A 27153-nucleotide genomic window follows, 5' to 3' on the forward strand; every position below is an offset into this window, starting at 1 on the left:
AGTATTGTTAATTACGTTTAAACTTAAATGCCATGATCGACTAACTATAGTATAATATTTTATTACTAAATATATCATATATTAATGTTATTGAATACATTCTAAGAATTAATTTTTCTGAATCCTTATTAAATTGTTCTCGTTTATCCCATAAATGTTTGTCGAAACATTGGGCGCTTTTCACAACTAATTCTATCAACGCATTTCAATAATATATGTTAAGGGAAGAAGAAAGAGCTTATAGTCACTGAACGATTTTCGCGAAAATGTTAAAAATGAAAATATTACAGAATAAAATTAATAATTCAAAATAAAACAATTCTTTGAATCAATATAACTCAGGTAAATTTTTTAAAACTGCTATTTTATTAAAAGTAATTGGTGCTTATAACACTAAAAAATAATGCTAGTTTTTATGCTAGTATGTCGTAAAATTTAACATATTTAGTTTAACTTTTACCGAAGGAAATTTGAAATTAATACATTATATATTATATTATTATGTATAGAATAAATGTTATTAAAATATTAAATTAATAAATGCTTACATTAACAAAAATATAAATATTAAAATATTTTATTCCCTCAGGGTTTATTAAGTGTTGATTCAAATAAATCTTAAGTTTGTTTAAAGTTCCAGAATTTTAACGTTGTGCAGAAATATAATGAATATTAAACATTATAAGGTGCGACGACAGATTAGAACAGAACTAGGGCTCGCCGCACATTTCAGTTGTTGCGATAGGTGGGAAAGTCGCCAAGAGGAATAAATTATAATTATTGAATAGATTTGAGTTGTAATTCTGAGTAAAACGAAGATGATCAACTAACAATAATGTGATTCGTTCTAAAATAAAAGTAATATATTAATTTTAGAGCGAAAATTTTATATTTTCTGATATAAACAGTTTAAATTAGGACTGTTAACAATTTAGATAATAAATTACATGGAAATAAATAACAGCAAAAGCAGTTATTAAAAATATTTTTAAAAAAAGTATAAAACATGTTTCGTTAATATACTATAGCAATAACTAAATATTGTAAAAGAAATATTGACAATTTTGGGTTAAAATATTTTAGCCAGTTAAACAGTTAGGAAGGAATACATTATTATTATTCTTCTTAATTATACTATAATAGAATCAAATTAATGTAGAATGTTTTTTATTAACATTGTCAGATTCTTAACTAATAATTTATTTAATTAAAAGAAATTATCTTATGTAACCGTATTATCGGTTTTCATATTGAATTATTTGTCTTCGTTTCTATTTTGATTTTCAATTTCCATTTACGATTTCATAATATTCTAATTATGGAAATTACGATTATTAAGCAGGTAAATTTGATGACACCTATATAAATTATTTCTATTTTGTGTATCACTTATTTCAATCACCAATATTAATAAGACATAAATTGAAATAAACGTAATTTAATAATAGTTCAAAACAATTTAAAACAAACAATCCAATCGGTTTCTTATGACCCTTTCATATTATTTTATGAACCTAATACACAAATGTTATGACTAACAACCGAACCGAAAGATTCTCCCGCGATGTTGCCACTATTTTTGGAGACCAACATTTATGGTGTTTATATATTATTAGTTGGACTCCTTTCGGCCAACCCTAGAACCTAAATTTATATAAATGTTAAACTCTTCACAAAACAAGCTCCGTTAAAAATCTTGTCATTACGCATTTTAGAGAGTATATACTACGAATCACTAAATGAAACGGGGATCACAACCAGAGATCCGATTTCGGATCTATATATATATATATATATATATATATATATATATATATAAATATATATATTTAAGTTTTATATTTAGGCTTTATATTTAAGTTGGTATACATAGTAACAAGTCAATTGTCACAGTAAGGTCAAATATCAAGTAAAAGTTCAAAAGGTCCCCGGCCTGACACATAGATGGCTCAACTAGAATTAAATCCATATGTTCTTTAGTTAGCACTAACCCTCAAAAGATGCGTGTATATATTTGGCAGCTGTCGGATCATTAGTTTGTGAATTATAGCATTTTGAGTGAAGCAACTTTTGTTATTGTGAAAAAAATTGATAAAAAGGAATTTCGCGTGTTGATAAAATATTGCATTTTGAAGAGAAAAAATGCAGTTGAAGCAAAAATTTGGTTTGATTCTGAGTTTACGCACACTACCCCAGGAAAGTCAATCATCAAGGATTGGTATGTTAAGTTTAGATGTGGTGAAATGAGCACCGAAGTGAGTGTACGCAATGGATGCCCAAAAGAGGTTGTTACCGACGAAAACATTTAAAAAATACACAAAATGGTTTTGAATAACCGCGCGAGCTCACTTTTGACCAAATAAAAGGACGAGTTGATCATTCGGAGCAGTGTTTGAAGATGATCAATCGTTATAAATCCGAGTTTTTTCGTCGATATGTGACAATAGATGAAACGTGGCTCCATCATTTTACTCCGCAGTCCAATCGACAGTCATCCGAGTGGACTGCACACGATGAACCCCTTCCAAAGCGTGAGAAAACGTAACAGTCGGCTGGTAAGGTGGTTGTGGCGTCTGTATTTTGGGATGCGATGAAATAATTGTCATTGACTGACTTGAAATAGGAAGGACTATCAACCGCGATTATTATACAGCGTTATTGTACCGTTTGAAGGACGAAATCGCCGAAAAACGTCCGCATTTGAAGAAAAAGCAAGCGCTGCTTCACCAAGATAATGCATCGTGTTACAAGTCAGTGGAAACGATAACAAAAATCCATGAATCGCGCTTCAAATTGCTTTCTCATCCATCGTATTCTCCAGACCTGGCCCCAACAACCATTTCCTGTTCTCAGATCTCAAAAGAAATCTCGTTGAGAAAACATTTTCGTCTAATGAAGAGGTGATCGCCGAAACCGGACCTATTTTGTGGCAATGGACAAATTGTACTAAAAAAATGGGATCGAAAAGATGGAGGGTCGCTATAATCAGTGTATCACCTATGAAGGGAATTATGTTGAATAAAAAAAAACTAATTTTGCTGAAAAAATGTGTTTTACTATGGTAGGCCGGGGACTTTTCAATTGATCTCTTATCTGTTTATAAAACTTAAAAATTAGTCATCTTGAAATTTGAACAATATATTCGAAGCATCATAATTCATATAAAGTAACTATTTGATACTGTAATAATCGAAATCATCGAAAACTACAAAAGGGATCCTTCAAATTCGAAAAATAAAAATGCCATTCCTTACACAATGGCGACCCATTACGCCGCCAGCGTTAGATCTTTCCCGCCTTTATACACCATATCTGGCCCATCTCTTCCTACAGCGGACGTATATCTCGACGAGAACACTCTTATAACTCATTATAACGCTTCCCAAGCGCTACTTACCTTTATCAGATTGGATGACGGATTGATTGGAATGGGCTGGTCTCCGAAATAGTGTTCTTTTATTTCAGCGCCGGCCAAGGTTCGCTTCGTCAGATTTCCGGTGAGGTCGTGCGGTGTTAAACGGGCTATATCCAGATCAAATCGACCAAAAAATGGTTTGATTAAGCCTGAAAACGAAATTGAATTCAACCATTTGTAGGGGTTATAAGAAAATCGTTATTATGCCCCCCATTCTTAAATTTCAAATGCTCTAAACAATTTTCAACTGGGATGAACAATTTTTAAAATATTTTAATAAATCATGGCGCGAAAATAAAAAAATGTTGATGGAACAGTTTTTGATCGAATAATTTCAATATAACCTATTAATATTAGTTGACGAAATATGCATGATGTTTACCAATAATTCATTAATATAATTTGGAATAACATCGTCCAATGCATAACGAATTTAATCAAGAATTCAAGGATGCGAAACAACAAGATTCAAATTTATTGAGAAATTGCTCAAAGAAACTTTCTTCTTTTAAATCAGCAAAAAAATATATCGACAATTCGTTTTAAATAAAAATAATTTTGGCAACGTTTCGACCATAAAATTAAATTACACTTGCTTCATCAAAATGTCTATAGAGGCATAGACAAATATTATTGTTGACACGCTGCAATTCTAATAATAGTGGGTGTTTAGAATAAATTAATGGTTGTACTTAAAGAGCAGTTTTAACATAGGATTATTAGAAAAATCAATTTCCGGAAACAAATGAATGTAGTAGTCTTGTAAGGGGTGTTAATGGTGCTAATCTAACTCGGCCACTGACGCAGCATAATGCGGCGGCTTCTTATTTAGCAACTATTTGTTGTAAACTGCAATTTATTGCCGCATTATAATGAAATATATCTTGACGGGGATTTATTGTGCAACATGTCTACATTGCTTTTTCGACCTGCCTTCGTTTATTAAAATATGCCGTCCCATATCGCTGTTAAACAAGATTTGCCTTTTACTTTACTTTCAAACTATCGAACTGAAAATGTTTAAATACTCGTTAAAGTTTCTTAGATCTTCCGATTTTCTGAGCAACTTCCTTAATTAGCCTTTAGGTAAAAGCCTGCAAAATATCAGAAAACAAAAAAAAATGAGACTGGTAAATCTGTTCTCAATTTATATCGTGATCAAGAGAAATCTGCATTCTATTTTACATATTTAGATATGCAATGCGTAATATACAACATTAATGCACTATATTTTAATTATCCAGGTTTTAAAATCAATAGACTACTAGTTACTGAGAATAGAAATCACATTTTAAAAAATAAATTTAATAAAATTAAATTTTAAATATATAGGACCCATGAATGAGGGAATGGAGATAGAAAAATAAAAATAAAAGTAATCTATGTAAATAAGAGATTGGTGGAACCTCGATTAATAATATTGATAACAGTGTATGGTACAAAAATACCGCCAATGATAAAATATTTTAAAGAATAACTGTAAAGAGTGGAAAAGTAGGAGTAGTTGAAAGAATAAAGTAGCAGAATGTTAAGTGGCTATAATATATATTGAGTTGCCGCTATATTGTTGGATGGTGATTGAACACCTCATTCAGTGTTGGTCTTACAGTCTTATAGACTTATGGCCTTTGGGAGGAGTTTGAGACATGTTTCTGTAGACTTTTGAATATAACTTTGAGGTTGTGTCGTCTTTCTGTCAATGCGGTTTCTTGCCACTAGAAGAAAAGGAGGACAGCTAAGGAAACTTTTTCGAGCTTATCTGCTTCCCGTTAAAGAAATTTTCATTTAGGATTGATACTTTTTGAATTAGGCCCTATTGTGATATAGCCTGATGTTATCTAAAGTATAAGTCTGTGCGTATTCCGCCGCAATCGATCATCAACTCTGCCGAGGTTTAGTTACACATGTTCGAACTCCTGCGACATCAACAACAGCGTATTGGCTAAGAACTAAACACACCTTCCCTAGTAGAAACTGGCTATCAATTAATATATTAAAATGCTCATTGCTGATTTTATTATTATTAATAGCTAGTATGAAGCCTACTATTAATATTTTATATCACTCTGATGATATTTTATAGAAAATTTATCTTAATTTTATTGAATATAGAAAGATATTCTTCATTGAGATTTAATCAAAATTTTATAGAAAAATGTCATCTCCTTAAGCTTAATTAAGATGTTGCTAACTTTTCACTTTGCGATTCCAATTCCCCAAGGGATAGTCTGGCTTTTTCCTTTAATACGTCTTCAGAACTTCCTCTACCTCAATTTACACGGAGATTAAAGCAGGTTATAAGGACTTGACCTAGTTCTGACAGCCCTTTTAATATTACAAGAGCTGCACACAAACCTACCGTTATTAAGCTATTTTAACATATTATTTTTTCTGTAATCGACAAAGTATAATATTTACATCTTATTTCATTTATTCCCCGTCAATCTTGGGGCTATTCAGGCATAATTAACTGGTAAAATTAGAAAATATAATACGAAAAACAACCCGTGGGGCGTCTAGAAATTCATTTAAATTCACCAGTGTCTTTATTAAACTATAAAATACAAATACATGAATCTTACCTATAATAAGACCTAAGAATGATTTCGCTTCATTGGAGTTTAAGCCAATAATCACAGGAACTCGCTGGAAAACTCCATTTTTTAGATCTTCATGGCTTCTGCTACTGAACACTGCACCTTCGTGATCTGGCTCTTTCACAGGTCCCATTGGCAAACCATTTAAAACGTTGTCTATAGCAATCGCCTGAAATTTGTTTTTCATGAACATTTATCTAAATTTAGTTTAATTTATGTTAATTTACTTATATTTTTCATAATAAATGATCAAGTTAGATATAGCTTATAGAAAATTAATGTGCTATTTTATTATTCACTTGAACCGCTTAATTTCGTGTCAAGTTGATTTTTTATTGTTATGTAATTGTAAGGTTGTTTCAACAACATACATACATACATGCCAACAATATAGTGTTGGCATAAAGGGGACAGGAGCAGACATAAAATGTATATATAAAATAATAAATCAATAAATAAAATAGCCGGCTTGGTGGTGCAGTGGTAAAGGCGATGGGACGGTCCTCCTACTATTACGATAGCCGGAGGTTCGAATCCTGTTGGGGCATGGTCGTAAATTTATGTTTGTGATTGTTTAAAATTTGTGAATGGTCTAGGCAAGAGTGTAAAATCCGACAAGGAAAATGATCCCAGTCACGCCAGTAACCAGGTATCGCCGATCGCCAATCGGTAGGTTTAATGCTGAGGACCGTGGTTCGGAGTCCACGTCTAGTCCAGATAAACCCATAGTTGGTAAAAGTAAGTCTCCTTTAAATAAAGCTTAAAGTATATTAAAAAAAATAGAAAAATAAAATAAAATAAATAATACAAACAGGGTGGCTTAAAGTATAAATAGTGTACATACAATTTGAAAATGGACACACATTCAAGACTACAAATATAACATTAACAAAGTAGAGGCTCTATACAGACACCACATATACCGAACTGGTAATAGTTATTTGGTTTGTAGACACTTAGCATAGGCATAGGCTAGAGGATATGTTAAGGCATTCCAAGAATTTTGCCATAAATAGTTCTAGTCACCAAGTGACCGTGCGAGAAACGAAAGTGACCCAATCTTAGTCGATTAATCGCTACGGCATGGTGACGAAAGGAAGGAACGGAAGGTAAAATAATCAGCTTAAAGCTCAAAGACCTTGTTGTGGTTGGACTACTGGACCCAACGACGTTGTCCTTCGTTCTTGGTAAAACAAGAAACGGGATAAGGTCAGTATGGATACAAATATTTGTGATGGGGAGGGGAGGGGATAGGAGGCTCCCGATATAACCGCACTATCTGCACGCTCATTTCCCGGTATGCCAACACGAGAAGAGATCCACAGTAAACTTGTTCTGTAGCCATTCAGGCAGAGGGTACGGATGATTGACAGCGACTAGGTGACTAGGGGATGGCTGAAGTTTTGTCCCAGAAAACATTCGACAACATTTGGAGAATCGGTGAGGATTAGCCATTTTTTGAAGGATTGTGTTATGGTGTAGGATAAAGCTTTGAATATAGCGAAGATTTCGGCAATCTATATTGAACCCTGTTCAGGGAGCTTGAAACGGAATGCCCGGTTCTACACCACAAATGCACTGCCAAACCCGCTGCGAGATTTAGAGCCATCGGTATATATGTGGTTGCGGCCAGGTTAAGAGTGGAGAATATCACAGAACTTATACTGAATAAAATAAAGACAATCTTCTCTTTATAGAAATGTCATAAGGATATTTTTATGAAAGTGGTAGTGAAGGTCCAAAGGAGAAAATTTGGATATCGTATAGGGAGGGGATGGAACACGCCAACTTCAGCTATAGAAAGAAGATCAGAAATCATATAAGAGGCGCTAATGGATTAGTTAGTGTTAATACGGTAAGGAGAGGTGATTTCACCGTAAACTTTAGTAAAACAAATTCCCTACGATGAGAAAGACGTGGAATGGATGAAAGATTGCACTAGTTAATTGCAGTGGAGGATCGGAAGGCACCCAGCGATATTCTATGCGCAGTATTTTAAATGGCATCAAGGGGTAAGTTGGAGCAGCAATGGCGAACAGAAAGGAGCTATAGTCTAGCTTAGGAAGGATTACGGAGGAACATATTTTAAGTATGGTTTCCTATTCTGCTCCTGTGCGCCTGTTAGATAAGCAACGCAGCATTTGTGTGTATCTAGAATAGCGAGTTTTAAGTTCGTTGATGAGATGCTTTCAGAGCAGCCGGCTGTAGAAAATGACTCCTAAAAACAGAACCGGGTAGGTGGAAGAGAGGAAACCTCCCGAAGAGACTCGAAAAGATCTATTGCTGAGGAAATTCTTGACAAAGTCCAGAATATTACCCATGAGTCCGAAGCTGTGCAGATTGTGGATTATCAAAGACCTGTTAAGTCTATCAAATACAATTAATTTTTGGTGCTAATTCTGTGGATTCAGTCCCTACGCTGGAACTTTGAATAGCTATGGTCGCAGTAGAAGGATTTTTCTGAGCAGCAATAGAATAATTTAATATGGTTTTGTTTGTTCTAGTTAATTGAAATTGCTTCTGGCTTCTGGATAAGTTATGCGCTTACTTGTTCTTATTCTCTGAATGGCTATTTCTGATTTGTATTTCTGAGACTTCCTATCTGTTGAGGTGTGTCCGAACTGTTGGAAATTTCTAAAAGCACATCTAACAAAGTCAGGAAGCAAGAAAGTTCAGTAATGATTGTAGATCAAATTTTCTATTAGCGAAAATGGAAATCAAAATGTCTGTCAATGTGAAAATCAAAGAAAAATATGACAATAATGCACTCGTCCTGAGAAGAGAAGAAAACAAGTAAAACAAAAAATTCACGCCAGTATATATCCCATCAGTAAAAGACTCTTTAAAGGAAACTAATTTTATATGAACATTGCGTTAGTGCAATGTGACAATGATGCAAGCACATAGTGATGCAGGAAAGAACAATAACAAAAATTATATGAACTATTCAAAGGAACAATGAAAAGCATATTAAGAAAACATGTATAAATAAGAAAAATAATAAAGTTAGTGTGCGTAAGAAAGACTGTGACACCTATGTTCCTTTCTAGGTTGAGCACCCATTCATATTTTTATATCAAAACCAGTTTCTGCATGTGTGACTTCGTAATGCTCGAAAATTAGTCAATGAATTAACTTAAAAATTGTGTAATGAATAATTTAGTGAGCTCTAATTAAATTAATTAACACATGACTGTGACCATCATGAGAGTGTTTAAAGAGACCTGAATGATAAAAAATAAAAAATATCATCATTCATATCGTCATTAAATATTGAGTTCTATGACTCTTCAGGAAAATATTGAAGAAAAAAAGAAACTACATAAACTAAAAGTTATGCTTAGATAATATTTATGTATGTTTACAAGGAAGTCATATAACATGATGTCTCTGTACAATACAAAAGAGTATAGTGTCAGTGTAATGTCAAATCAACAAAATATGAGAAAAAGCAGCCAAGAGCAGTTTTAAAGGGTAACTATCTGATCTGATATTAAGCATATTCTTTGGATATATATATTTTAAAGATATTTTACACAGATTATTACTTACTGAAGTGACTTTCTACATGTCATACTTAGTACTCATAAGACAGACTGACGAATCACTAAGGGCAATAAAATATTTAGAATTTATTTCAAGATGTCATAGCAAATAATAAGTATTTTTTGTATATGAAAAATAAAGGCTAGTTAGAACACAGAATGGTTTAAGAACTACCTATTTGCTTTGCTCATATAATAATTCTTTTATTTACTTTTTCGATACTTTGCACGATTAGCTCAATTAAATTCGCAGCGAAGAGTATTCATATATAAAAAAGGAGAAAATATGTTTTTTTACTTTAAAAGACTCGTTACCAACTTCAAAATAATATGAATAAAATCGAGTCAAATATCGGAATATTTTAATTAAATTCATAATAATGTTTAGGGTTGGCTATCGATCGAAAAACTGAAATGGCAAATATAGGTGTATTATTACGTATATTATTAGCCGTAGTACAACGGCTGTAAAAAATGACAGATTTCTTTTATAGATTTTTGTATATTAAATTAAGACTGAAATTGGTTGGAAAGTTTCTCAATATTACATGAAGTAACAGCATGATAAAAATAAATAATAAATCAGTAAATAAAATTACACTTTTTAGCAAAAAGTTTTACAGGTCTCCTTCACCGGTTCATCAGCAATAGTATATTAGAAAAAAGAAGTGTGGAGATATATACGACGGTCACACTAACCAAATATACGACTTGATTCTCCGCTAGTTTCAAGGTGTTATGGTCGACCTCTCTCAGCTTGGCCAACAATTCTTTCGAGTTGGCGGTGACAATACCCAGCCTAGACCCGATTGCGAACGCTATTTGTCTGGCCGTGGTCGTTAGGCTCCAGATGCAGAGACTGGACCCGCTCTGCATTATGGCGCGGTGAAATAAACCTGGAATAGAAACGGGATTGATACAGTTTTTTGCGTTTTTAGCTGCGAGTGCTGTGTAAACGTTGTGTGACGGTTTTTTTGTTTTCGAGTTTTTCGTATGTTTAAGAGCAACGTAATTGTTTTACCTTATACACATTGTAAATTTATTTTGATGGATTATTTAGATATATTAGCTGTGTGCTTGGTTTTGCTTATTTATTTTGTTAAAAAGGCATTTTTTGAGAAAAAGCAAGTGGTAAATAGAAAGTGTTATATCTAGTGGGTAGTGCAGAACTTCCTATTCGAGCTGCTACAAACTATCTTCCACAATTCTTGTAGCATATGACTAAGCGTTGTCATGTATGAAGATTTGCATTTCTTACTCGTTATTGCTGTTCTTTTCCGAAAAACGTGTCTTTTAGTTTATTTAATTGACATCTTTAGATGTATACAGATATTTTCATTATTCATTATTAGCAGTCTTATTTCAGTTTTAGCAGTTCACAGTACACTATACTATACTGTTGCCATTGCAGTGGCAGCTCCTGATAAAAATTTTAAGGTTAAAAACTTACCTTAAATAACTTATATTTTATAAATTAAACCCATCCTATGTTCTTTCCTGTTCGCCAGTTTAGTAATGTTAGTAATGCTTGTAAATGAAAATTGTCTATTTTGGAGATAGAGATATTAGACATAGACGGTTTTTCAATAGATCTTTTTGGCCACTGACTTTCTGAGAAACGTTTTAATGCGTTTTAGTCTTGAGAAACATCTTTCGGTCTCTGATGCTGCCATGGGAGTTGTTGCCACAATTTCTAATAATTGTCTAGTCTCCTTCAACGTGTCTCCTAGATTGCTATTAAAAAATTTTTAAAGAGATAGTGCACCATTTAATGTTCTGCAATCATTTCTTGAATAAATAACTGACAGTTCAATTTGCAATCATTCTTTATCAAATGTGGGATAAAAAGAATATACGGCAATTTAATATAATTTTTTTTGTATAATTTATTATAAAATCACACATCTTTAAAACATAAATTCGGTGATTAAATTTACTGTCGCCTGGACGGTTGTGTTTATTTTCTTGTGGCCTATGACTTATTATATCTAATGATTAACTTATGATGTTAACAATATTATTTTGATTTTGAATAATACTGTGTTCAAAATTATCGGTGAGTAGAGGCTGCTGTATCACAGACTGTGTTACTGGAGAATCGATTGTCTATTTCATCCATACACTCAATGACATGGTTTCTATTTTCGTACAAAACACTAATAGCTGTATATTAAAGTTCCAATGGGTTGGATTACCATAGGGACCTTTCTGTTGAAAATTTTGCTCAACACTTCGGCTGGTTGGGTTGAATTATTAAAAAAGTCAGGAATATCTTATAGATTGCCAAAAGGTACAGGTACTTGTCTGTTTGTGGAAGCAACTTTAGACATAATCATTTTTAATTGGTGTGCATAACATTGTACTTAGTGAGCAAAGGTATCCTTTTTAATTCACACTTTAACGCCTGTATTTTTGGTTTTGGTTTTTGGTTTTGGTTTTGGCCGCTCATCACCACTACTACTTTTGGGGAGTTCTTATAATCCATTGGACTAATTGTCTGCTCACTAACTAGTAGATACAAAAGTGAAAGGTCTATGCTTGGTTGGGTAATCTTACAGTTAAGATGAAAGGACAGTCCTTACTGCAACCATTTTATCCATCCTACTATGACTGTTTTATGGACATACTACTATATTATGACGAACAAAAACATTTTTCAAAATACACTTTACAAATTTTAAACATATTTATAGTTGAAATAATCTGATATAGATATATCTGAAGATATTCATATGCAAGTTATCCAACATACTGCTCAATTTTGTTACATTCCCATTCAACTTTTAAATTGCTAAAATAAGTTATGGTAAGTATAATTTTTGCACCTGGAAGCTCAACCCAATTGTGCCTTACATGCATATGTCAGAGAAACATTAATCCAGCGTTTACCAAGGAACTATTACTCGATATAAAATTGGGCCAATCAACAAGGTTTAATATTAAAGGTTTCGGCCGCTGAGAAAAACATCTAGAAATTCTAGATATTTTTATATATAGAAATATATATAGAAAGAAATAATAAAAAAATATATATTGAATTTTTTTGGCAACTATTAGGTTCTAAATATTTTATTATTATAGTATTATATTCTCTAAATATTTTAAAAAGTAGATTTTCTAATGGACCTTTAAATTTAAGTGATATTGGGTTTTTTTGAATATTATCAAGAAACATGTTTAACTGTTTTTAAAATTTTTAAAAATAACTTAATAATTTTTCATGACTTTCTACATACAATTAGTTTATGCGATTGTAATAGTATATTTTCATTATGTTTAGGCTTTATAACATAATTCCATTTGAATACCAAAAAGTTGATTTCTTGGTCGGTTTTGAATATGTATTTAAATAATTCATTTAGTAGCGACGAAACGATTAGCAACATCGTTTCAGTCTGCAAAAATTGCAATAAAATTTATTTTATTTTCATGATTACTAAATACACTAAACTTTATGCACACCTCTTGCTGTATCCTTAATACTTTTAAACCAAAGCAAGCTTAATCGTGTAACTTTCGCTATATACACATGACCAATAATATATTTAAATAGTCAATTAAATCGGTAATATATATTGATCTGATAGGTTAACCATATATTCAAAGATTATGAATCATAAAGCGATTACCTTTTGTTTGTTTACTCTGTACCAGGTAAGATACAGATACTGAGCCAGCACTTTGACCAAAAATCGTTACTTGGTCAGGGTTACCGCCAAACGCCTTGATATTTTCCTTGACCCATCTCAGAGCGAGCACCTGATCCTTCAAGCCCCAATTACCTGGACATTCCATATCTTCAGTACTCAGGAATCCGAAGATGCCCAGCCTGTAGTTCAGGGAAACGAACACCACATCTTTCTCCAAGAGAAAATCGGGAGCATAGTATTCGTATTCGGATCCCCCAATCGAAAAGCCACCTCCGTATATCCAAACCATAACTGGATAATTTCCTGAAATCTGATGGGGTAATACGATAGTTTAAAAATTGGTTATGAATCATAAATTACATACATTCCTGGTGTACACGTTAAGATACAGACAATCTTCAGAACCTTTAACAGCAAGTGGTAGAAAATCCATTTGTTGGACACATCCATCTTTGTCTGCAGTAGCGTTTAAAATTCCTTCCCATGGTTTGTTTTTAACAGGGGCCTATTATATAAGAATATAATGTTTATAATGATATCATATAATTATTGAAATATTATTAAACATCACATTCCTGAACTAAGAGCCTGAAAAACTGTTAAATCTTGTAATGAAAATTGTTTTTCACAATTACTCTTGCTGCGGACTAGTGTGAGATTCTCATCAAAGATGCAGAGCCTAGTATGTAACCAAAATATATTTTCTCATTCTTATAATGTTTTCCCATCTTTCTGGTATCATGGAGATAGATTGAAACCGTGGGAGATGGAAATATGCTGTATTGATCTAAACTAATAGTAGTCAGAAGGCGCTGTTGCTGGTGAGTAATCTGGATGCGGCAGAGTCCCGTTCCAGTTTAAATAGTGTCAGTGGATACTTTAAAATTAATGCAATGTGTGACCAAATGTTGGCATGTAAGATGGGGAAAGTGATATAATAGATGTTTGTTACAAGCTATTGATCATCTTTTTGCAATGACATGTCAATTAGATTTATCTAGTAGATATCTACAGTAACACTTTCATTCGTAATATATTAAAATTTGCTGATTCTGCCATATAAAAAGCAAAACCAATTCGTTTGGTAGCCATTTTCTCTGATATTTAGCATCGTATGTAAACGTCTAGACACAATAGATTTTCGTTCAGAAATACTTGGAATCCATTGTTATCAAAATTTTTGGTCATTGAGACGGATCTTTGTTATTGATATCAAAATTAAAGATTTATAAACTTTTTGAAATCAAAACCGACAATTACAATATTATTAAGCAGCATCGGTATAAATCTCTAAATGTATTTGATGACCTTTGGTCGCAAACTTCTTCAGGTGACTTATTTAACAGTACACATAAACATTTCTCATTTTCACCAACATATGTTGCATGTTAAAACGTCACAAGCTACTTTAATATAATTATTGTTTTATAAATTAATCATCATTCTAATAAAAACGTTTTGTTAAATCAATTTACTTGGGGCCTATAAAGGTTTCAGGAGGCTGACACATGTTACGTCAGGTTAAATTATCTAATGATTGTAGAAAATAAAAATGAAACTAAAAATAAAAAGGAAAATATGATTTTCAATAAAAATAAATTACTTGGATATAAAATTGTTAACTAGATAGATGAACCCTCCAGGGGATGCCATTACACAAAAAATGTCTAGAACTCTATAAGTGATGGCGAAAAGTGTTCAATGTTAATAGAATAAAACAACCCTACGCTAAAAATTATTGTGCCTCTATGCTTTACCATGGTGTAACTCCTTGTGTAATATTTATATTATTGGTAATGTTAATAACAAGTAATATTTTATAATATTACTTATTCTTTATTATTTTATTTGTGTTTGGATTTCGTTGTAATTTAGAATATGTTAAAGCTAAAATATACTAAAAGCCAAAGTTGATACTACAACATTGCGACCTTGTGACGTCATATATTTTGTTGACTGTGTATTCACTGTTATTTTGGACGGACTATATGTTTATTTTTTCCACTTAAGATTGGTACAAGTTATGATAATATATGAGGAAACAGTCAAAATTAATTTTTTTGCTAACAATTTTCACTAAGAAAATCTAAAAAATACTCCTAACGTTTCTGGAAAATGACAAATAAATTCCGTCGCCACATATTTTTCTAGATTCTTCAGAATCACCAGGAAATAAGAATAAAATAAATTGCAATTGTCAGAAACAAAAATAGCCAAATAAGCCTTGAAAGTAAAACGAGGTTGTATATTATTTGAAAGAAGCCATCATTATTGGACTGGAATTTTTCCGGGAAAAACATTTCAACCAAACTAAATGAAGGCTCTTTGATGCCAAGGAAACCTGCGATTTCTCTTGTATCTAAAGATAATTACATTTCCTTTTCCTTATTTGTGTGGTGATTCTACTCTTTCCGGTTGATTATTTTTCATCTGCTCTCTTTTGTCGATTAATATTTCGCTAATATATAGATTTTTGTGCAGTACAAGAAAAATCTAACATCCCTCATTTTTAAATAATAGTTTTGTGCCAATACATTTGAAGGATAATTACGTAAATTATATGATTTAATAAAAAAAAGTTTGTTGCCGAATAGAATGTAGCAATATTTAATTTCGTGGGAACCATTAATTTTTCTTGAATAAAATTAAAATATTTTAATGAGATAACTTTGGCCTCTATATAGGTATGATAGCAAAGGGACGTTATATCTATATATAAACTGCTGGAAATTTATATGCCTATGATAATATTTAAAGTTATAACGATATATCTCTTTGCGGGTACAATGTACCGTATATATTAAATGAAATAGCATGAGTAGTATATTTTAAAATATGTTTAATATATCTTGGCCCGTTTGAAACTTTTAATTTTGTTCATGCTGTGATATAACAAATTTAATCAAAAAAGCGATTTATATTATTACCTCGTTGCATGTATTTTTATCAACGATATATATTGGTGAAAATCTATATATGTGTTAAACAAGTTAACCTATCTGTTAAATTTAATGGTTTCATCATTTATTTATATAAAATAACAGTATTCAACTATGAGTATTAGGACTGAATGGATTTATTATTGCACATATTTAAGGACGTTAATTTAACAAATAGGATGACTTATTGTAGCAAAAATACTAGTAATAGCGAGTAACAGACGAAGTTATCATCCTCCTATAGAGACAGCGCCTTGACATAGCATATCTAGGGTACATTACCCCACAAGTATCTACGAATTTAACGCATGCACACTCACCTGCATAGAATAAACCATAGAAAATAATAAACTATATTGTCTTCCTTTTCTAATCGCGGTATATTCTTTTCGAGTCGATCGGTACAGTCGATCTAGACGAAACAACAAAGTAATCTAAATCTAAATTAAGTTGTTGTATTATTCTTGGTGGTTTAAGATACATTGGTTTTAAAATATGGAAGAACAAGGGTAAGTGCAGAACGTAAGGTTAAATGTTTAAAAAGTATAAAATCGAAACATCATCTATTTTATTTATAGTGGGAATGTTAGCTGCAAATTTGATAGATAATACATCACTTTCAACGATATCGAATAGGTATCAACATATTCCAAAATTTAATGATAACAAGAACACAGAAGAAGCAAGTACTCAAGTTATTAACGAGGTTTGTCCATCAGGAATAGTAGACATTTATTTTAAATATAATATATTTTAGTAATGATTTAAATTTTATTTTATAGGTAAGATGTAGCTAGAGTTTGTTGAGAATGACAGTTGAATGTGAAATTCAGAGAATCAGAGAAGAAGAAAGTAGACAGCATTTTGTTAGGATGTAAGAGCAGTGTACATTGATACTATGAATTAATTAAATTTGTTAACAAAAGTAGACCTGGACCAAATAAACAAAATATAAAACTATTAACGACACCTTAATGATTTAATAACAAGGAAAATACAATGCATTATTATGTAAGAGTATAGGTAAATAAATTATTGTGTTGTAGAAATAATGATGTATTGACTAATATTTCTTTCAGCTTAAGATTACGATAATCCACGCATTTTAGGCCAGTAAATGTATAATATGTTAATCTAAAGTTCGAGATAGTCAATTTATTAATGAGGTTTATGGGACAAGAATAGTAGCAATGATGGATTGTTTGGAGAATTTCACTGCTTTCATATGAAGTGGTGGCTTTTTCATTTGGTTTTAACTATAGTGGCTGGGTTTGACCTAAAGGATTTTGGTTATTTTTATGTATTTTTCTTTTTAATTAATGTTTATTTATATGGTTCTTATAATTTTTAAGGTGTGTTATTTCAAAATTCTTCCTTCCTGTTCCTTCCTTATATAGAGTTTCAACATTAAATCAACTATTTATCATATTTGTATATATATATATATATATATATATAATATATATATATTTATATACCAACTCTAATTGTTCTATTTTTTTCATATTACAAATTAATTGTAAGATATAGTTTTCTTGGTAAGTAAAGTAGAAACATTCACATCATAATGGTCATTCTCGGATAATATTTATTTATCTTTCATGACCATAAATATTAAATAATATGTTTACTTACCCTAAATCTTAAATTGCCTATTGGTGGCTGAGCATAGGGTATACCTTTATAAGAATAATAAATCTTCCTTTCTCCTATTGTTTTAGCAATATTTCCTTGTATCAAGCCATCAGCAATCTTCACTATAGGAATCTGTAAGTAAACGGACAAATATAGCAATGGATTTATGCTTCTGAATACATAAGTTGAGACCACAGAATGACAAAGCTTCTTATAAAGCAGTTTTATATGTTAAACCTGATTTATTAATTTTTAATTCATACGAAAGGGTTTAGAAATTCTATTAGTAATGATCTCAATGTTTGAAAATATTGATTTAATGAATATTATATTAAACAATATTAATTTGTTAAGAAGGTGTTAAGCGACTCTATAATTTTGGAATAATTAAATTCTTCACGGAATAAATTCGTAGAATGTCTATATGGTCTCCAATGGAACGCTGTTTCAATTTTCTACGAAAACTTGATGACAACATGAGACACAAGCAGTGATATTGAAGATGGAAATCTTCTATTTACTCTGTGCTCAAAAATGCCCCATAATGGTTCAGTTTTAATGAGGTTTGGCAATTGTGCTGGCCAGGGAAGGTATTTGGTGATATTCTGATGCTCCTTAGACCAGGATTAAAAAACTCTTTAGCAATTTGTTAGTCATAGTAAACATTTTATTATTAGGAATATCAAGATATAATCCAGCAAAGGATATAAATAAGAGAACCATCTCAATACCACCATTTGTTGCCATCCAAATTAGAACGAAATCACTCCCATGTTTGACTATAGGAAGCAGGCAGTCAAGTTCGTACGTTCTTTCGTACATATTTCACATTATTTTAATGCTCAGGTTTCGCCCGCTACTCCTCTTCGCCGATGATGTTCGAATAAAACTTCTGATGGTGTGTAATTTCAGCTGAAGTTTTTATTATATTCATTTTATTCATATATTATATTTATATATTCACAGTATATTTTACAGATGAACTAAAATAATGTAGGCATCAGAATGCTGAAAAGGAACAAAAAATTAAGAATAAATAGATATTGATTCATTGGGTTAACTATTTTTAGATACTTGAATATAACCAATGTTATATCTGATACTATCTGATCAGAAAGGTTGCTTAAGTATATCGAAAAAAATTTAGGGTTTCTAAAATTCGAGTTATTTTACTGTTATATTTAGCTTCTCTTGATGTTTGGGACGTATGTGTTTGGACGATTGAGATAGCAGAAAGAAGCCATTCTTATGCGCACAATATAAATTTATCGTTTGTCCTTTAGGGATATCAACGATTTAGATAGTGTGCAGTAACAGGGAGGAAAAATTAGTGATATTAACTACAAGTTTTTCAAAATCATTGGATGTAATAAACTTGCTTTGAAAGTTGGACAATATTCCCAAAAAATTGTGTTTGTCTGGAAATCCAAATTATTCTGTGTCGATTATATTTTTTATTGTCGCAGTTTCCATGAGTCTATAGAAAAAAGCTCGGATGTGTGATTTTTTCGGAATTATAACACAAATAGGTGTGGTTCTACATAGGAGAAAATTTTTGTAGTTTGAATACCACTAGCTGAACAAGTTATTTTTGAAATATATTTTTCATGCTAGTGAAAGCAATTTATTAAATTGAAGCGAACATTGGACGAAATTTGTTATATTGTAACTGTCCGTACACATGCTATGATAAAATTAATATTAGTGTTAAATTGCGTTAAAATTGTTTTGTACAAAAATATAGATACACATGCAATATACGCATTTGAGCCTGCTTTGTGTGAAAAAACATTGAAAACGGACACAAAAAAGAGAACATCCGTTTCTTTCAACAAAACAGCCAGTGCACATCATAGATGGAGACTAATATATTGGCACATTCAATTTGTAAAAATGTAAAATTAGTTTTGAACTCGTAGAACTTTTTTTTCATTTTACTAATTAGCATTACCCTAAAGTTAAAAAGAGACAGGACACTGCCTGATGAGTCGAAACATGTAACCGAATCAGTTTATAAAATTCGATTTGTGTTACTACATTACTTTTAAAATAATACGATTTTTAAAAGCATATAGTAAAATTAAGGATATATGCCATATGGATATATTTAAATTAAAATTAAAAATCATTGGGCCACTCTTGGCAAAATGCGAATGAAGAGTGTAAACTCAACAGTTTAAAATAAAACAAAAAGGTAGAATAGCGTTTTATTAGGTTATTTAACAATTCATTGCACTTATATTACTGTTCATGATGTAAAGAGGCGTAATTTTATTCCTGGAGCTGAGTTAGTGTAAATTTTTTATCATGGTTTTATGGCCCAATGGCAATAATTAACACAGAGTGACAAGAGCGGAAACCAAAGGTGAGTATACATTAATAGAGGATAACTGTAGAAAATCGTATTGACATGTGTGACAGATTTGTGTACATAGATATGTGTGTATTTTTTTCAGTATATACACAAGCATTTGGTAGAATTTCTGAGAAGATATTTATTAGTAAATATTTTGAAGATATGGCAAATGCGTTTGAGAGAATAAAGTTACACAAGCAGTAACTAAAGAAAGAAATACAAGGGAAAACAGAAACGAAGGAAGCGTGTCCTAAACGTCAAAAGGTAAATATGCTCTCTAAGGAAGTTAAAATATATCACTTTAATATACAATTGTTAATAACGCTGACTAGGTCTCAAGGGATTCATTACAATAAAAGGCCCTAGAATTCTACCTCATAAGTGGTGTGAAAATAAACACAATATAGAAAATATAAGAAAACAACCCTAACCTAGAAAATATTGTGAAACTATTGTTGTATTGTTATTTTATAACGCAATTTTTAATTCATTAATTTATTTACGTATATATCAGTTTTCCAGTAAGAGTAGTACATAACAACATACTCGTGTTATCTTTGGTGTAAAAAGCTCTTTATGATGATTGGTGAGGCAAAATGGAGATAGATAAATTGGTAGAGGCACACGAAAGCTATATTGTCAGTAAAAATGTATGTAAAATAGGAGAGGCAGTAGGACGATTGCAATAAGTCGAGAATAAAAAACGGCAAACTCATATAGATATGATATGAAAAGAAAACGAGTTATAAGAAAAGGGAAAGAGTTATTGGAGCATCTAGGAGAACAGTGAATGACTACAAAACAGGTGGGAGATAAGTTGTATTTATTTTATTTTTAGTTTTCAGTTTTAGTTTGTTGATATTTTGTAATATATACAAAAGTGTAAATATGCTTATTACATAATAGCAGTAAGATAAATAAATTATTACTATCAATAAATTAATATTGTACGATATTTTATAAACTATTTATAAACTATTCTAGCCTATACCACTTTATATATTTCAACAAATAACTATAATTATAAAAGAAAATTATGTTTGTCGAAATTTAACAGCTACTTGAAATATGGGCTAAATGTATAACTTCCATATTATATCTTCGTTGATATTGTTAAACTGCGGCAGAAAACTTTTACTTATATATATTATTAAACACATGATTAATTTATAAGGATTCACCTTTATTACTATTTGGAATAAGCGTTCCGAATAACATGTAGAACACAAAGATAACCCATGAAGGCGTTTAATGCAGCTTCCAGACATTGATTTTAAAATAATACAATTTTTAAAAACATATGACAAAATTAAGGAAGAGTTATCATATCAATTTGTATATTTAGATAAGACATCGATATTTCAGAATGATACATCGAATCACTCATGGCCAGATGATAATAAATATATTGTACAGATAACAAAAGTAGATGTAAAAAGATAAACGTTGGAATAAATATGGATTAAGTTTTGTTATTCGTAAAATTTATTAATAATTCAGTGTACAAATATAGCTCTTAAAGCTGGAAACAGGAATGATTTCTAAGTCCAAGGATAGCAACCCTTGGATAATGAACTTGTTTTTGCAGTGGTTTAAAAATTTGCAGCTTTTAAACAATTTGGAGGAACTATCAGTTATTGTTATGGGCAATGCACCATATCATAATGCACAGGTTGTGAATATCCAACAAGTGCATCAACAAAAGCTGCAATTAAGTAATATCTTAAAGTACGCAAAATAAGTTTTGAAGTAACTATGTTAAAGAATGGACTGTTTAAAATTTTTACTCGGAAACTACAGATAAACTGTTTAATTGCATTTTATGTAATTAACTTTTTAGAAATAAGCCTGAGAAAAGATATATGGTAGATTAGATTGCTGTACGTTATGGCCACAGTATTACGTCTTCCTCCCCATAACTGTATATTTTATCCAATTGACTTTATATGGAATATTGCAAAGAATTATTACAATAGACATTCACGTCGAGAAGGATATTCAAACCACAACAGTCTGGATTTATGGCAACAAGCATTATCCACAATAACGTCTCCGGTTTGGATGAGCTCGATCAGACACATCTTAGTTATTCACTTGAGTAGTGATTCTGAAAGTGACAGTGATTGAATAATACTGTATGAATGTAGGTACATGTTTCAATGCTGACAATTACCAAGACAGCGCAATGAAAGAGGAAACAACTATAGGACAGTATATAATTAATATACTTTAACTGTAGGAAATTATAATATAGAGTGGGAAAACTTTATGTGCATGTGTATTATTTGTGTTATTGTTTGGAATAAATATGAAATTTTGGTTAAAATATATGGGGAGAGAAATTACACTAATTCTTTTTCAGATATGGTAAAGGCATTAAGGAGAATGTAGTAATTAAATCTAGTTTTATCGAGAAAGATGTATTCATATAGTAACAGAACAAAATAAGGAGACATACAGTAACATCAAATTGACTTTACAAGGAAAAATTGCATCGAAAAAACAAGAACTAAGCATTAGAGTTAAATATGCTCTGTAATGAAAGTAAATATATATATATATATATATATATATATATATATATATATATATATATATATATATAATTGTTAATTAGGTGGATTAGGCCTTCGGTGGATACCAGTACATAAATAACGTGCCTAGATCTCTATCTATACTACTATGGACAAGACTTTAAAGCAAATGTAATGAAAGAACTCTAACCTACAAATTATTGTGACTGTTCAATTAACTGTATTTTTAAGCTCTTCGATAATATATGCATTAGATGTACTATAATGTTAAAATAAATTATATTAGAAGAAAATTTGGTTTCATTATTTTAGATTGCAATATTGTTATATGTTAAAGTCAAAATGTACTAAAACTCAGAGTTGACGCGGCCATGCGGATTTTATTGTGAAAGCTGATAATGTTTCATGTCCTTACTTGATGAAAACAACCAACAAGTGATTTCTGGCTATTTGCAAATATCAACTGTGCTAAAATGAAGAAGCGATGTAGAATTTGAATCTTATTGGGAGGAGAAATACACATATATACAAATATTAGTAGAAAGATATCTAACATAATAACATCATTTTTATCTAACAAGGAATATTTTATTAAATAGATTCTAGACTTATTAGCTAAAGTGCTTAATCATGTAACAATTAAACTTTAATTTACTTATTTTGTTTATAAATAAGCTACGAAATATGAAAACTTAGTTATTACTGAAACTAAAATAAATTTATAAGTTTATTCTGCCTGTTCTGTCAGTATATTTTATTAGTTCAAGCAACTTTTTATATATAATACGATTAGTTTGTTATATATTTCATTTAAGCTAACTACTTACTTGACAGCAACCATTATTAAAAAAACAAACAATAAATGAAATCGTAAGTAACGCTATATCACCGCGGCTATGCATTTTCCGCGTTTCTGTCTGTAGTACTTGGACGGAATTAACCACGATAAATGCAAATTCATCTATCTTTTCGCAACCTTATGTTCATACCGGCTCTGCTTAATGAAAAAAAGGAGATTGTGCATTGTGACTTAACTATAGCATTAAAAATAAACAATATTTTCTACAAATATACCGTAAGAATATTTACGCTAGGAAATGAATGGAGACCTTGGTGATAACCAGTGTAGGAAAATATTAATGGTCTGCTACCTTATATAGGGTGAGCTATGTGTTGGTTTATATGAGCGTGCATCTAATCTAAATTATAAGACAATATCATAAAATTGTTGTCGTTGATAAAGATTCATGAAACGAATTCACTCAATAAAATAACGTCACTTTTTCAAAGAAGACAAGGTGTGCCAAGAGGAATATGCTCTACCTAAACATCTCAAAGTAATCACGTAGGAACACAAAAACTGACCTTCCAGTATTAAAAGTTGTAACCAAGTTTTGCGCATCTTTACTACCGGAGGGCATCAAGTAAAATTAAAAATTAATTAATATCTAAATACTATTAACATTTCAAAGAAATATTTCAAATACACAAAAAAGCAGAATAAGGTTTTTTAAATTAGATTAATAATTTAACCTTAAGTAAGAATATACTGAAATATTTCCTATTTGATATTAAATTTATCTACATGTAGATTATATCGTCTTCAATCAACATCAATGAAATAATTTTCATTTCCACGATAACATTAAATATGAAAATTCATGTTTTCTTAGTGAAAAATTATCATGACAATAGGAAGACTATCCTCTTGCCTTAGCCAACCAAGATTTATCAATGTAAAATGATGGCAGAAACAGAATAACATATAAATAGGTACATATGAAATGGTTTAAAATACAAAAATTACTTATTAATTTACTTTAAAATACTATTTTATTATTATGGAAATACTTATAGATTTTATTGCGGTTGAAATCAACCAAAATAGTTTGATTTTATTGTTGTAACAATTTTATGTTTGTAACAATTTCACTTGCAGTATTATCTACACCTTATATATACACTTAAAGCACAGTCTTTTTGGTGTTGCACTGGTTTCTGACTGCTTTTTCAGGTTTGAAGATTAAGTTTCGTCAATTTGAAAATAAACTCTGGAGATATCTAATATATCATTTTCAGACCAATTAGGAAACCTCTCAAGTTACTTCCTATGATATAAAAAGTTTGTACTAGAGGTTTGTAGATATAATAAAATAATTTAGATGGTTTCAGGAAAACACATGATTAGACAGTTTTTCAGCATTTTAATTAAACTTTGTACTATTTCGCCGCGGCAGCCTGCAACGAACTCATTTAGCTTCCATTCGACACACCGTTTTTCAAACAGTTGTAATCTGCTCCTCTATCTTTGTTCTTCACTTTTGCACTGATTGTCGGATCTTAAATGAAAAACTTTATTTCTAATAAAGTCATGGCGAAGACACATAGAATTTACCTTAAATATGGCATTTGAAAAACTGTAGGCAATCTAAAGGTAGATGTCAGATTGTAACACTGTCCAAGTTATAGATTCATTACAGTTCCCATAGAGGGATTGTTAAATTTATATTATTATAATGGAATGCTCTTATAAACTAATTTTATCATCTCCATAGCGAGCATCATCTTGAATCAGGTTCATAATAATTAATTTCTTTATGCAATGATAATGATCATAGTACGGAGCTTAAAAACTTTGAACTAAAATTATAGGAATTTTTATTAAGGAAAACTTGCACTGAGATAATATAAAGGTTTCTCTTAGTCAATGTAGACTAAATAATATAATCGTTAATAATAAATAAACGGTTTATATTTAGAAGTTTGTGTAATCAGTTATAACTTCAGATATTGGATAACTGACCGAAAGGAGACATAACAAACAGTGCTGCGTAGTTCGACTAGTTGTTGTTTAGACTTTCGATGAAAAGAAAATACTTGGAGTATATTTTATATACAAAGAAAACACAACATATAGCAAATCCAAAAAAGTTTTAGGTTTACTATAATTAGTTTTGTTTTATTTAAAATATTTTGAAATTTGAACTAGTGGGCTCACTGCAGATATGAAAAAAAAATTCCATGCAAATTCGTCAAAGGTTATTTACAAGTTGGTTTAAAATATTGAAATATATAGGTAATAATATTTAAATTAATTCAAAGTTTAAAATATAACTTTAGGGTAAATGATGTGGCTGGGTGAATGGAGGTAAAACGAAATGAAACAGTGGCGTTTACATTATGTGACCGTTATTTATTGGCTATGTAAAAAATGTGAAAAATACAATTAGATAAAACGGATGGCAGCGGTGTTACCTGAACATGAGGCTTGGGCAGTCGATGGTGGCACGTCTAAACACAAACGATGGTTGAGCACTGAATTAATGGAAATACCCTTCAATAACATTCCAGATAAACGTCTCGGGGTTGCCAGCTATTCGTTATCGGGTTCTAGTTGGCCCTGCTGGCACCCCGCCCGTGTTCAACATCTGGGATTATATTTCTGGGTATTTTGTAGACCGTTATTCTACGATGTAAAATTCGACATGCCTCAAGGTCGCTACATAATATAATACATATACTTAACATACATCGTTCTATCAATATTTCAGGCGACAATTAAAATTTTAAAACCAAAAAGCAATTTTCTTGTATTTTGCATATTTTATATTACGGTATACGGGCGAGTTTTACACGGGAGCAGTTGTAAGTTTAACAGATAATTTAAGAGCTAAGGTCTGATAGAGGCCAAGTTCTTGGGCGTAATGAGAGAATGACTGCCTGGGGCTCTCCAGAAATTTCCTGTTCGCTACAGTAATGTTTTCGATAACTTGACCCATCAAAAAACTGCAGGTGTAGCTCAATTTGTTTGATACCGTTCTTGCCGTTATTATAAATTATTACATTTTATGATGATTTTTGGAAATAACATGATATTGTAAACGCTTGCGACGTTTTGCGATGGTTCCATTAAGCGTATATGAGTACGAAATAATTTGTCAAATCCATTTGAGGTGCGGGAGGGCGTTCGCCAAAGAGATATCGACTCTTTATTGTATTTCAATATAGCAGAGGATACAATTATGCAAGAAGTTTTTAAAAACAACCATGGGGTTCAATATGATGTTACGTATCATGTAACATTTAGACGAACGCGTTATATTTGCTGCTACATACGTTGAAACTTCCATATTTCATCAGGATTTAGTTGAAATACGCCTTTTTCGAACTCTTATCCTGCCAATCCGTTTGGCTTTGAGACTTGAACACTGTCAAAGTATGGCATCTGTAAATTTGAGGCGTTTCAACTTCGATGCTCACCCCAAGATCGTATGTTCCATAGTAAGTAACCTCATTCGTTTTTCATACGATAAATTATATTAGATACAATTTTTGTACATAATTAAATATACATAAAATATTATACATAATTAAAAGACTTCATAGACGCTGATTACGTCGAATGAGAACGACTATTTCTGATATCTGTTGAATGAAAACTTAATTAATTTGTCGTGGGCTTCTGGTACAGTGAAAGTACAG

General features: G+C 31.1%; 1 protein-coding gene and 1 long non-coding RNA gene across 2 annotated transcripts in view; one reads left to right on the forward strand and one right to left on the reverse strand.

The window, feature by feature from the left end:
* Positions 1 to 23679, reverse strand: part of LOC143198477 (juvenile hormone esterase) — a 31435-nt gene extending 7756 nt beyond the window's left edge. Inside the window, exons 1-7 of the mRNA XM_076407719.1 lie at positions 23499 to 23679; positions 17782 to 17913; positions 13572 to 13712; positions 13187 to 13517; positions 10257 to 10453; positions 5998 to 6181; positions 3398 to 3564 (exon numbers count right to left, since the gene is read on the reverse strand). Of these exons, the coding sequence (XP_076263834.1) occupies positions 3398 to 3564; positions 5998 to 6181; positions 10257 to 10453; positions 13187 to 13517; positions 13572 to 13712; positions 17782 to 17913; positions 23499 to 23573 (1227 nt within the window). The 5' untranslated portion in view covers positions 23574 to 23679. The remainder of the gene's footprint in view (positions 1 to 3397; positions 3565 to 5997; positions 6182 to 10256; positions 10454 to 13186; positions 13518 to 13571; positions 13713 to 17781; positions 17914 to 23498) is intronic.
* LOC143198640 (uncharacterized) lies at positions 20250 to 22913 on the forward strand. The gene is made up of 4 exons (XR_013006265.1): positions 20250 to 20401; positions 20652 to 20942; positions 22500 to 22681; positions 22755 to 22913. It is a non-coding gene; the product is annotated as an uncharacterized LOC143198640 (long non-coding RNA).
* Positions 23680 to 27153: the final 3474 nt, after the last annotated feature.

Source organism: Rhynchophorus ferrugineus, unplaced genomic scaffold (assembly GCF_030347505.1).
Source record: "Rhynchophorus ferrugineus isolate W39M unplaced genomic scaffold, kcgeb_rfMv2 rfM6, whole genome shotgun sequence".
Lineage (NCBI taxonomy): Eukaryota > Metazoa > Arthropoda > Insecta > Coleoptera > Curculionidae > Rhynchophorus > Rhynchophorus ferrugineus.